We start from the raw sequence: 12,977 nt of genomic DNA, 5'->3' as shown, positions 1-12,977 counted from the left end.
GAAATCCCCGATACACTTTGTACTGCGTGCCATTCCCGCGCTTTCTCCATTTTCTGCCCCGTAAATCAGACAGTGGAGGAAAATAAAGCCAAGCAGAGGGGCGCCTGGGCGGCTCAGTCGGTTAAGCGACTGCCTTCGGCTCAGGTCATGATCCTGGAGTCCCGGGATGGAGTCCCACATCAGGCTCCCTGCTCGGCAGGGAGTCTGCTTCTCCCTCTGACCCTCCCCCTCTCATGCTCTCTCTCTCATTCTCTCTCTCAAATAAAAAAAAAAAAACTTTTAAAAAAAAAAAAAAAAAAAGCCAAGCAGAGCCAGCCCCCCCACCTGACGGGAAAATGAGCAGTTTGTCTGCAGTCCGACTGTGGAAGGAGCAGACACTGTGGTCGCTGCTTCCCGTCCTCTAAAATAATTCTATAAATCCTCAAGGCCACTTACTTTTTGGAAAAGTAGGACCGAAAATCAAATCAACAAATATCTGTGGCTCATCCATGAGCGCCAGGTACCTTTTAAACTGAATACATCTCACTTTTCTGAGAACACCTAAATCTGTATAAATGTCTCTTTAATGTCTCGTATCTTCTCCCAGAGGAGCAAACATTGCAGAGGGAGGATTCTCAAAGCTGGCGGGCCTGGCGGGCCTGGGGCTTCCAGAGGTTCTTCTCCAAAACCTCGGGTGGAAGGAAGGTGCCAGAGAGCCTCAGCTCCCCTTGCTGGGCTGTGAGGGAGCCCAGCCCTTCTCCCTGGGGCGCCGGGGCCCCATCCCCATCCCCTCCGCGCCTGGAGCCCAGGGAGGGCGAGCGCGGTCTCTCCCGGGACCTCAGTGAAGCACCAGAGAAAGACCCAACCTCAGAGAGCCGACCGCGGCATAATCAGAAAACTCTCAGGAGCGGACCGTCATGCATTCCACAGATAAAAGCAATCTATTATGACAAATGCAGGCAAACTTAATTCTCCAAACACCTAAGCAGAGAGAGAGAGAAGAATTGTAATTTATTGGTCCTAAAAATACGCAGAGCGTTCTAGTTTATGGGTCCTGCCGGGCTTGCTTCAGCAGTTCTGGCCCCCGCGTCGGCGCCCGTGAGAGTCACTGGGTTTTGTGTATTTACCGTGTGGGCGGGAGGGGGTGGGGCCGGCTGGTGGCGCAGGGGGAGGAGCTCAGTTCCTGGCCCCCCTGAACCCATGGTCTTCCTGTCGTCTCTGGCAGCAATGACCCCTGCACTTAGTGCATCGGGCCTTCCCAGCGACCTCACGGGGTCAGGGCCGTTGCTCTTCCAGAGCTGCCATTTCTGGCTACTGTCTGGGCTGGTAGATAATATGTATGTAAACGCCACACAGAGAGACTAGAAAAAAGACACTAGCTCCCCGTCTTTCCCCGACGCAATGCTGCATGTCCCCATCTCCGCATTTTACGGAACTAACCACACCCATCGTCAGGTCGCCCGCTGGACGTCACGCTCTGCTCCGGGGACACCAAGATGGGCACCAGGCAGCTCCCGCCCTCAGAGAGCACCTCCTCTTCTAACCAGCAGGCAGGCTGCCCACGGGCACACGGCTGACGTTTGCCACGTTGACTCTCCACGCCAGACCTCAGGCAGCACCAGCCGCGTACCACTGGCTGAGGACTGTGTGTCCTTACCCTTGCCGCGAGGGGTTCTTGCCCCACATACTTATCTAAGTACATTTCCCCTGAGGCCAATGAATAAGACCTAAACCAAACCCCTGTCTTCCCTACGCTTGTTCCTTCTCCTGACTTCCCTGGTCTCCAGGCCTGGGAACTTACAGCATCTGGGACTCTTCTCTGCTCTGGACCCCGAGGCCTGAGCTGTTCCCCAGCCACTTCGACCTCGCCAAGGCTGTTCCCACATGCCGGCTTTCCCAGGCCCTCTGCTCACCACACTTAAAGCTGTCACAGGTGCTCGCCACCTCCCCCTCCCTGAGCTTCCCTGTCCCTAGTCTTCCTGCTCTTTGCTTCCCTGCAGGTCCCCTGAGGCTCCAAGACTTAGCTATGAACATATCACCACCCTGCTCAAAACCCTTAGTAACCCCCTGGACTTACTAATCAGTGCTAAAGAAACTGTAAAAGTTTTACCATAATCCTGCTGAAAAAACTTTTTCTTCCAGCAGGTAATTCAAGGATTTACTCATCACAGGTCTTAATCTCTGAAAAACTTGTCAAGTAATAGATGGATCAGTTGTCAAATATAATCCTCCCCCGGAAAGGGCCTCTAAATTATCTGGGTCAGAGAGCTCTGTCCCAGAGAGGTTGGGGACATGTTTTCTTTAAATAGAACCCTACAACCACTGAGCTTCTGAGCGGGAAGGAGGCCTAGGGACGAGACTCTCAGGTCCAGAGATGGGCGATCGAGGGCGCCCAGCCACCGGCAGCTAGCTGGATGATAGCCAGGGCAGCAGCACGTTCTCAGGCCTGCACGCAGCCTCCAGCCACAACCCTGTGGGTTTTCCAGAGCAGTCAGTTCCTGGGAACTTGGCCCGGTGGGTAGGGTCCCAGGCCTGCGGGTGAGAAAAGCCAGTCTGCCAGCACACCAGCTGAGTATCACATCCACGGCAACGTACAGCTGAGCACCATCCATCACCATGTTGGCGGGGCCAGGAGCTCCAAACTCCAGCGTCCAACCACAGAAACCCTCCCCTCCTCACTCCCTGCCCCGAGCTCCTGCCAGCCACAGGGCGGAGGCCCGTTCCAAGCCTTGGGGCCCGCTTCCCGGTGCGAGCAGAGAAGCCTGAGAAGGGGCACGGGACAGGCCTGGACCGGCTGGAGAGAGGGTGGGAGCGGAGAGAGGAAAGGAAGCCAGCGGGAAGTCTGGGTGTCAGGGCGAGGCCGCAGGGCAAGGCCCTCCTCCCCAGTCCTGTCCCTAACGGACTCCTTCAGTCAAGTGTCTGAAGAAGGGCTGACCTGCAGGTTCTCGGACGTGATGCTCACCAGCACTCGGTTCAGCTGAATCCGACCCAGGGGCTCCTTGAGCGGACTTCTGTCACACCCACTGGCCAGGCGTGTTCTGCATCCTCTCCCGTCCCCTCTCCGGCCTCGCCCTGGGGAGCTTTCTGGAAGCTACTGGGCATGCCAGTGATTTCTTCCCTGGAGGGTCACGGGGGGGGTCCCTGAGGGTTCTGGAGGCGCCCGTCCAAGGCTGTCCCATGTCCCCCTGCAGCAGGGAGGGTGGCCAGGGCAAGCCGCGGGCATGGGCGATGGGGTCAAGAACCAAGGAACAGACAAGCGTGTTCTGTGACGTTTTCTCTGGTGGGGGCAGGAGGAAGCTCACATCCAGGGGAGAGGGCACCGTGGAGCTGCCATGAGTTGAAGAGCCGGTGGCCAGGCTCTGTGCCCGGCGGGTCCCTGTGCAAACACTGGCGTGTGCGGCCTCTTCCCCCGAAGCTCCGGGTCCCCGACGCTTATTACTGACATGAGGCCGCGTACGGTCTGGTGAGACTGAGAGCCCTTCAGCGCGGGGTGCTCCTGGCCTGTTCATCACGGTATTCTCACAACGGGGTCTGCGTGGTAGGTGCTCCTTGCTGTTTGAAGGAATGAGAACATCACCTGAGTCTCACGGAGGTTCAGCAGCAGAAGAGGGGGTTCCAGCCCCTTGTGAGGCTTCTCTGGGGGCTGATGAAGCAGCGGGCACAGCCTGGCACACAGTGAGCGCTCAGGGTCAGCTGCTGTGACTACTCCTCACGCCACCTCCCTGCGCGGGGCCCGGGCAGGCCTGGAGGTCACTGAGCCCACGCTCTGGCCCCCATCAGAGGCGACGCACACACGTTTTGGGTCGAGAGCATGTGGACCCGGCAAGGAAACAGCTTGTGTGCTTACATGTTTGGGGAACAGAAGAGCCAGCCTTCCGCGTGCAGTCAGGACCCGTCTGACGGTGGCCAGCCTTGCTCAGCCTGGAGTGGCCCCTGATCCTCCAGCTTTTGGCCCTGGTACCCCTGCCCACCAAGACAGCTTTTGGCCCTGGTACCCCTGCCCACCAAGACAGCTCAGAGGGTACCCGAGCCCCCCTCCGGAGCTCAGCGGATCCCGGGAGGGGCACATGACCTCAGCCGCTCCCTCCCCAGTGATGTTCAAAGCCGTCAGCCGCATGACGTAGCTGGAGGCCCTGCTTGTGGCATTTCCTGTCAGCGTCAGAGGGCACGGTGCCCTTAAGAGCCTGCTTCTCCTTCTCTTGCAGTGACTGATCTACTTAGCTTTGTGCCAGGCTGTTCGCTGTCAATTAATTTCAGAGTCAGCACGGAGGCTGGTATTTAACATCGCTTTCCCGAATACACAGGGGCCTCCTGTTGCAGCCCATAAGGATGCTGCGGTGCCCGCGTCCGCTGCCCGGGCCGGCCGTGACTTCCCAGCCTCGCACGTGGGCCGAAGTGAGCCGTGGGGCCCGGGCTCCCCACTCCGTTACGCGGCTGAGTGAGGGCCCTGATGAGTAAAAGAAAAAATGCTAATGTTTTTCCAAGTCCTCGGTCCTAGGAAACAGGAAATGGTGTTGTTTGTGTGGAGATGAGGTCTAGTCGGGTCGTTCTTCAGACCACATGGAAGCCTCCCGCTCTTCTTGGACGGGGCTGCCGTGCGGACTTTGCCGTCGGCTAGCCATGTGACTCTGTGCTCGCGCCCCATCTCTGACACCGTGTCCTCTTATTTTAAATTGGGGTTCGGGCTGATAATAACTAAGACCTGTGTGTGTAGAGTTTATGGAACACTTCAATCCATGTTGGCTCAGTTTACCATGCATAGCTTCCTGGTGTTGCTCTGTGTCTCGGTTTCTTCCTCTGTAAAATGGGGACATCCTAGTCCCTGCCTAGTGGGTTTGTGGGGAGGAGTAACTGAGATGCGCGTGAAGTGCTCAGACCCACGCCTCCTTGGGCCTCGCGACCACCTGAGGGTAAGGATTTATGTCTCCCACCCAATAGATAATGAAGCATTTATTCCTAAACTGCTCACTAACTGGAAGAATAGGGTTGAGCCTGCAGGCTTCCCCATTTCAGCTGCTCGCTTCTCACCGACACCAAGACACATGTCAAAGGCCATCTGCCCCGGCGTTCCGCGGCTCGCCAGCCTTCCAGGGAGGACTCGTGTGGAGCGGGGGCTCTGCTGGTCGTCCTAACTGCCGAGCGAGGGTTTTTCTCCCGTTTTTCTGTGAGGCCTTCCTTGGAAGCTAAGCACCCAGGAAAACTGAAGAATTCACCCATCCAGAGAAGCCGGCAGTGGTACGCACTCTGCAGAGAGAGCCGGGGCGGTGGGGGGGCGTCCCGAGCGCCCCCTCCCTCGTCCGGGAGGCTCCTGTCCACTCCGGGGCCCGACAGACCCCGCCTCCGCTGCTCACCTGGACACTCACCATCTCCAGCGTCCGCTCACCACCACCTGCTTCCTTTCAGGCCAGGAAGCACCAGAAGTGGGCAATTAAGTCATCGAAAACCATTTTCACCATGGATTTTTACTGAACAAAAGAGCAGTGTTTATGTCACTTAGACATTTCTGAGAAGATTTAGCTGTTCTTTTAAAAACATCACTTCAGCGCCAATGAAAAATATAATCCAGCCTTGGTAATAAATTTTTAAAACATACACACACAAAAGTTATCAGCCTGCAAAACTGCTTCCCAGGCCTTCCCACACGCCTCAGCCTTTTAACAATGTCCCATCTGCGACGTCAGTCTGAAAAAGCTGGTTTCGTTAAAATCTTTTCTGGCTGGTGACTCGGTTTCTTCTCGGCTGTCCGACGGACGTCCAGGCCCCGGGCCCGTGGGCCTGGGCCAATTTGCATGTTTCACAGAAAGGGGAACAGGTCATCAAAAAGCTGTTTAGCTGGTGCTTAATAAGAAAGGTTTCCTCTCGCTCTTGTGCCTAATTGCCGAAGATGTCTGTGTTTGGATGAAAACTTTGTCCCCTGCCATCTGGATGCCATCAATGCATCCGGCTCAGTGGACGGCCGGTGGTGCCAGTGGTCTCCATGCGGGTGGATGCCCGCGGCACGTGCTGGAGCGCCCGGTGGCCGCGCCCGTGGAGCTGCCAGGCTTGGCAAGGTCGCACCGTTGGCCTCACACCTAAGTATCTTCACTGATTTTCAGACACTGCTTTGAAATGGTGTCAGCTTTAAGCCAATTACATTTACGTGTAAAATTACAGTGTAAATGTTCTTGGCCATTTGAAAAAGGACATTTGGGCTGGCAGAGGCCTCGCTCCGTTTGTGGGAAAGACATTTCCTCTAAGCGGCCTTTTAAAATCTCCAGCTGATAGGAAATCTGTTCAGTCTCCGAATCCAGGAAAGGTGCCCTGTGCAGTAAGAGGAAGTCTCAGGTGGAGCGTGGAGCTCTGCTCGTCCACAGGGCGCCCCGGCCCCCGGCTCTGGGGGATGCGGTCCAGGGGCAGTCTGAAATAATTAAGAAAGAAACAGCTCCAGCCTGTCCGCTGTGTCCAAGACGGGAGTCCTAGGGGATGAATTGTAATCCTCCTTTCTAAGAGTTCACGAATCAGTGAAGAAACAACACATCTCGGCAGAACCGTGTCCTTATAAGGTAGACTGTATCAGCCCACACGAAAAACAGAGTATGTGAAACTAGGGAAACGAACCTGGTAGCCACTTGCCTTATTTGTCTTTCCCCAGATCAAGAATGCTGCCGCCAACGTCCTCCGGGAAACGTGGCTGATCTACAAACACACGAAGCTGCTGAAGAAGATCGACCACGCCAAAGTCAGGAAGCACCAGCGGAAGTTCCTCCAGGCCATCCACCAGTGAGTACGCAGGGTGCCCGCCGGCCTGAGCCTCTGTCGGTACCTTCCTGACCCGGAAACACGGAAGAAAGCCGTGCGGGGCACCCGACAAGCACCGGGGGCCGTGAGCCAGGCCCAGATTGGTTTGTTTCTCCATTTATGGCACCTGCAGCCAGTGGGCCCCAGACAGGTCGCTGAGGCGGGGAGAAGGGTAAGAGCCTGCGGGACACCCCAGTCCCCCTGACACACACAGCCCCCACATGGCACTTGGGAGCAGAGCTGACTGTGGTTAGCGCTCTCCAGAAGAGAGGCACTTGAAAGTAGGGTGGAGAAGTAGGGAGGAAGGAGATCTGGGGAGGAGGGCATTCAAGCGGCACCGAAGCAGGGAGAAGGCCTGACAGCAGCGCATGAGGAGGTGGAAGTCACAGCGTGGAAATGAGATTTGCTTTCCTGGGGGACCTGGGCAGCCTGTGATCGAGGCCCTGTGATCGAGGCCCCATGATCAAGGCCCCCGTGATCGAGGTCTCCGTGATCGAGGCCCCCATGATCGAGGCCCCCATGATTGAGGCCCCATGACCGAGGCCCCATGATCAAGGTCTCCGTGATCGAGGTTCTGTGATCAAGGCCCCGTGATCGAGGCCCCCCTGATCGAGGCCCTGTGATAGAGGTCCCATGATCGAGGTCCCATGATCGAGGTCCCCATGCTGGGTTCTCCGTGATTGAGGTTCCATAATCGAGGTCTCCGTGTTTGAGGCCCCCATGATCGAGGCCCCGTGATCGATGTCCCATGATCAAGGTCCCCATGCTGGGTTCCAGAGTCAGGCACATCGAGCAGATGTGGAATCCGCACTTGGGGCTAAGCTGTCGTGGGCACTTGGGGAGTCTGGCTCTCACGACTCTTTCCCACAGACTGAGGAGCGTCAAGATGGAGCAGAGGAAGCTGAGCGACCAAGCCAACACCCTGGTGGACCTTTCCAAGGTGAGTGGCGGAACCTGGAGCATTCTTAGGCCCTGGCACTTGGCCCTCCCCCGCGGCTGCGAGGACCTGGCCACGTCCCAGCTACGCGGTGTGGGGCCAGGAGAGCAACGACAGCCCCTCCTTGGGGAAAGGAGTCCAGGGTCGAGTTCCTGACGGGAGTTCTACTGATGGAAATCCCGGTCAGCGCGGCCGTGGGTCCGTCCGTGTCTGTGGCTCAGTAGCCTCCTCATCTTGAGGCTGTGTGGCAACGCCCCGAGAATGAGCTCGGGCTTGCACAGGGGGGCAGCCTGCCGGGCCCACCCGGGGACGCGGGGGCCACGCTGCCCGGCACACGGTAATGCCTGGCAGTTCATTGTCTCGCCTCCTCTAATCCTTACAGACCAGCTTTTCTGACCCCAATTGGTGGTGGGGGGTGCGTTTCTTTACTTCTCAAGAGGCAGGTTCCCATGGTGAGCATGAAGGTGCCAAAAAAGAGAACCCTCCCTGGGAGCCCCAGGATTGACGCCACGCCGCCACTCTGCACTTCTAACTCAGACTGCCATAAATACCGTGAAGAAACTCGCCTCTCCTCTTGCAAGCCGTAGCAACCAAGAATGGAAGGCCACCCTGCTGGCCGAGCTGGGTCGCTCCCCTCCGCCCCGCAACCCCTCCCCTCACCGCCCCTCCATAAAGATTGTACATCAGCCTGGGGCCCGGCTAGCAGAACATTCCAGCAGATGTCAATTATCATAATGGAACCCATTCCGTGGGTGAGCAGAGAAACTCCCTCAGGCAAATTAGCACCCTTTGAAAAGAGGTGCAATCAGGGAAATTGCCAGTTGTCAGGCCACGTGCAGGCGCCTTGTTCAATGAAGGGATCAAGCCCCAGCAAGGACCTCCCCAGCCGGGGGAGGGGGGCTGGGGGCAGAGACGCGCAGGTGCAGGGAGGCCCTCGGGCCTGTGTGCCTGGGCCAGGCCCTGCAGTGGAGCCGGGCCCCAGAGCCTGGACGTCGGGGGACGGATGGGGAGACTGGGCTGTGGGAGGGAAGCCCCCGGGGTCTCGGGTACAGAGTTAACGTGCTTGGGTATCAGGAAGCACTAGAATTAGGTTTACAAATGGAGGCCTTTCTTAGAATGACAGAAGGAAGCCTCATTCCAGGGCCTCAGAGCACCTGGCCAGACTCGAGGAAGGGGCCACAGAGAACAGAGGACGGGCCACGGGCAGCCCTCACGCCCCGGCGGGGCGGGAGGGACATGCCTCACCCTCTCCTCTCTCTCCTGGGCAAGACCTTGCTTCAGGTCTGTCCCCTGCTGTCCCCTCCCCACTGTGGCTTCTGTCTCCCGGGCAGACCCTGGCGCCCCTGTCCAGAGAGCGCGCTGGCCACAGGTGAGGACTCATTGGCCTTCTGGTGATCTTAGCTCCGAACTCTCAGAGATGAGGTGACTGGCCAGTCGGGTCACGAGTCTGCACTCAGACCAGCCAGCTGTGGCCAGGAAGAGGGTGGTGCCGGGCAGACCTGGCCGGGGACTCACCCAGCGCCATGCGGGAATACCCAGCCTAATGCCATGCCCCCAGACTTTCTCCTACAAGCAGCGGGCTCTCCTGCCTCCCTCTCAGCTGGCAGGACTCACTGTCGCTGATGTTCTCCCGGGAACATCAGGCCAACGGACTTTCCAGCCTGTCTTGGTTCAGTACCACCCACCGCGCCTCACAGAGATGCGGCCCCGTGAAGAGCAGGCCGGCTCAGTGAATCATGTGGGGACCGAAACCCCATCAGTAATCAGCAGCGAGCCACCTGGAAGGAGAGGTGTGCAGGGAAGGGTGAAGGGGGCCTCTGCAGGGCTGCCATGGGGACAGGGGCAAGCCCAGGAGAGGGGGGCTCTGCTTCCACCCACTCTTTCCCTCCCGGAGACTCACCCAGGGCCCTGGCTGCATCTCAGTGTATTTGGGTCCATATGCCCCCTCCCCCCACCCTGCACCTTGTCCCCAACCACGGAGCAGGGGACACGGCTGTGTTCTGGCTGCCCTGCATCCTCCAGGCTCGCCACCTTCCCACCCCTGCTCTTTGGTCCTCGACAGATCAAGAAAATGGCACACGGCCTCCAAATATTATTTGCTAGATGGAACAGCGATCTCACAGGGTGGCATTGCTGGAGGACTTGGGTCTTTATTTGCTAGCTTCGGTTTCTTTCATTGGAACGTAAACATAATTCCTAGCATCCGAGGCTCAAGGAACCAATAAGACAGAGTCTGTGGAAGAGCTTTGTAAACTATATGGAGGTTTTGCAAATGGTAGTCCTCATTATGAATACAGATGAGGAAGCCAAGATCCAAAGGCACAAAGTGGCCGCCCTGAGGTCGGGCAGCTGGTCAGCGGCCGCTTGGGGGGCCGAGACCCAGGGGCCCGGGCCCCAGCCAGGCAAATGAGTGAGTGGTCCGGATGTCCGGCAACAGTGTGCCTCTCGATGGAGGTTCTGGATTGTTAACGAGTGAAGGCAGCCCTTTCACTTCTGAAGTCTGGTCTCCCCCCACCCACCGGGGGCATCCTGCGCTCCCAGGCTGAGCTGCCTCCCTCCTACTTCTGGATGGCCCCTTCCCCACCCCCTCTCCGGCCCTCTTACTTTGCCACCTTCCTTTACTCTGCTTTCCCCTCTCACCTCCATCCCTACTCCGGGGCCGCGGCTCCAGGGGTTTCTGCGTCTGCTGAAGTAACTTGGAGTTTCAGGCCAATAGGATCAGGATGTTACCGGCAGAGGACCAGAAGCCCCAAGGGCCACGTTACCTGGGAGGGGGCAGGGGGGTACAGAGCAACGGCCACCATGGCAGCCACAGGGACTGGGAGCCATGGGCTGAGGGCTCACACAGCGGTCCCTTGTTGATTTACAGAGAAGCAGAGCTGTCACATAGGTGAGCGCTCTCTGGGCCAACCCGGGAAGCCAGACTGTCATCAGAAAGTGGCCCGATGAGGGAGAAGTGAGACCCTGGGATGGGACTGGGAGTGCAGCTGTGGGAGGTGGGCGTAGAGCTCAGGTGGCTTGGTCGGCCGTTAAAGGAGCGGGATTTGAGGGGTGTGTGTGGACTCAGTGGGGCTCTGTGCTGGGGCGTGGGGGGTGCCCAGGTCTGTGGTCAGGCAGCCGGAGGGAATGGCGCCCGGGCCTGAGGCCCCCCTTCAGCTCTGCTCTGACCCAGTTTTATGACTTAACTCTCAGAAGGCAAGTTTATTGGCTTCCTTTTAAGTTTCATTTGTGTTTCAGCTCCCTGGGGGCTCCCCCGTTTGCCCCCTGCCCTCACGGCCTCCTGCAGGGGTTACTCCCAGGCAGCCCTGGGCTGGGCCCTCGGGCTCTTCCTTCCTTCCCTTCAGCCACACGGGTCTTGCTGGTAAACACTGAGGACCTTTCTAGGTACCTGGGAACAATTCGTGGTATGAAACATCTCTCCCCATCAGTGGGTTTCCTACCTTGGGCCCAGGATGGGCGGGACCCATGCCCGCTTCACTCATCCGTTTGTTCCACCGACATCTTTCAGGGACAGGCCCCTGCCCCCCACCCCCCTAGGTGCGATTATGTATGTTTGCGTGTCTGTTAGTTGAGCATGTCCTACAGGCCGGTGCTGTTTTAGGCCCTTGAGACACATCAGTAAAACAGCAGGCGAAGGTCCAGGCCCTGAAGGAGGGTCCCTCCCGGTGGGTGACGGCGCCCACCCCCAGGGGCAGCAGAATTTGCTAGCGCAAAAGAAGGTGGGAGGAGGGGCGCCTGGGTGGCTCAGTCGTCGGGCGTCTGCCTTCGGCTCAGGCCATGGTCCCGGGGTCCTGGGATCAGGTCCCGCGTCGGGCTCCCTGCTCGGCGGGGAGCCTGCGTCCCCCTCTCCCTCTCCCCCCGCTCGTGTTCCCTCTCTGGCTGTGTCTCTGTCAGATAAATAAAATCTAAAAAGAAAGAAGGTGGGAGGAGAAGGAGACAGTTGAGCAGGTTAGCAGGATCGGGAGTGGGGGCGGGGTGCAGTATGAAGCAGGGCACGGGAGATGGGGCAGGTCGCTGGGACTCGGGGAGACGGCAGTGAGGCGGGAGGTTTGCTGGGGGCCCATTCGGGAGTGAAGGAGGCAGGACAGGGCGGGGGGGGTCTGAACCGCGACAGATGGACAAAGGCCTCAGCCGGCCCGCGGGAGCTCTGGGTCAGGACTAGCCCTGCAGGGATGTCCCAGATGGGGCAGCAGACCTCCCCGGGGACCAGGCAGTGGGGAGGGGCTGTGACCGCACGCAGCAGCTGCGTGTGGATGCGGAGCCGGCCGGCGGCGAGTCCCTGCGTCCGGCGTCTCTTCTGGCTGCTGCGCTGGACACAGCCGACCGGCAATAGCGTGGTGACCACGTGTGGTTATCACTCCTATTTTATAAGGCAGCCAGGGTTCAGACTCGGCAAGTCCCCGCGCCATCCACAGCCCAGCATGGTGCCTTCTTGCGCAGCCTCTGAGCCCGGAGGTCGGGTCAGCAGGGACATGAGGACCCACCGGGCCTCGCCCGTCTGCTTCCCCGTGACACGGGATTCCTGGCGGGGGTTGCCGCCAGCCCCCCAGCCCCTGCGCCTCCAGGTCCTCTCCTGGGTGGGCCAGACCCGGTGCGCCGGTGTGGACCTCGCTCTCGTTGTGACTTGGGAGCACTTCACTTTCCCGTCGCAGGTCCCCCTGCGATGACCTGTAGGGTCCCGTCTCTCCGTACAGATGCAGAACATCATGTACGACCTGATCACAGAGCTCAACGATCGGAGCGAAGACCTGGAGAAGCAGATCAGCAGCCTGGAGTCCAAGCTGGAGCACCTGGCTGCAGGTTTCAGTTCCCTGCCCCTCCTCATCGCCGACGCCCTGCACCAGCAGCAGCAGCTCCTGTCGGCCATCGCCGAGGCCCGGGCCGGCCCCGCGGGCGCCACCCACACGCCCCCAGCCTCTGACAGCCCCCTCGGGGTCAGCTCCACCTCCTTCCCGACCCCGTACACAAGTTCAAGCAGTTGCTAGATAAGCCCCCCACTCCAGAAGCATTGCCCATAGGTCTTAAGATGCAAATCAACTCTCTCCTGGTCACTTTGCCATCAAGGACCCATCGGACCAGGGACCGTAAAGAGGAGAGACCGAGCTAATCACCCAACTCGTGTTCATTCAGCGTGCTTGGTTCAACATGCCTTGAAACCAGAAATCTAATCTCTGTTTAGGTGCCTCTACTTGGGAGCAGGAAGAGGAGGTGAGAGGACGCGGGCCCCTGGCATCAGGGCTGGTGCAGAACAGAAATCCACGCTCCATCTCAGGTCTCACGTGGG

The 12,977-nt window shown here is 58.7% G+C and overlaps 1 protein-coding gene across 1 annotated transcript in view; it reads left to right on the top strand.

The window, feature by feature from the left end:
• The window catches only part of KCNN3 (potassium calcium-activated channel subfamily N member 3), a 132,704-nt gene extending 120,026 nt beyond the window's left edge, over positions 1-12,678 (top strand). Inside the window, exons 6-8 of the mRNA XM_021682010.1 lie at positions 6,611-6,738; positions 7,627-7,696; positions 12,388-12,678. Of these exons, the coding sequence (XP_021537685.1) occupies positions 6,611-6,738; positions 7,627-7,696; positions 12,388-12,678 (489 nt within the window). The remainder of the gene's footprint in view (positions 1-6,610; positions 6,739-7,626; positions 7,697-12,387) is intronic.
• Positions 12,679-12,977: the final 299 nt, after the last annotated feature.

This window comes from Neomonachus schauinslandi, chromosome 6 (assembly GCF_002201575.2).
Source record: "Neomonachus schauinslandi chromosome 6, ASM220157v2, whole genome shotgun sequence".
Taxonomy (NCBI): Eukaryota; Metazoa; Chordata; class Mammalia; order Carnivora; family Phocidae; genus Neomonachus; species Neomonachus schauinslandi.
Note: the sequence above shows the minus strand (reverse complement) of the source record. Positions and strands in the feature narration are given on the sequence as shown.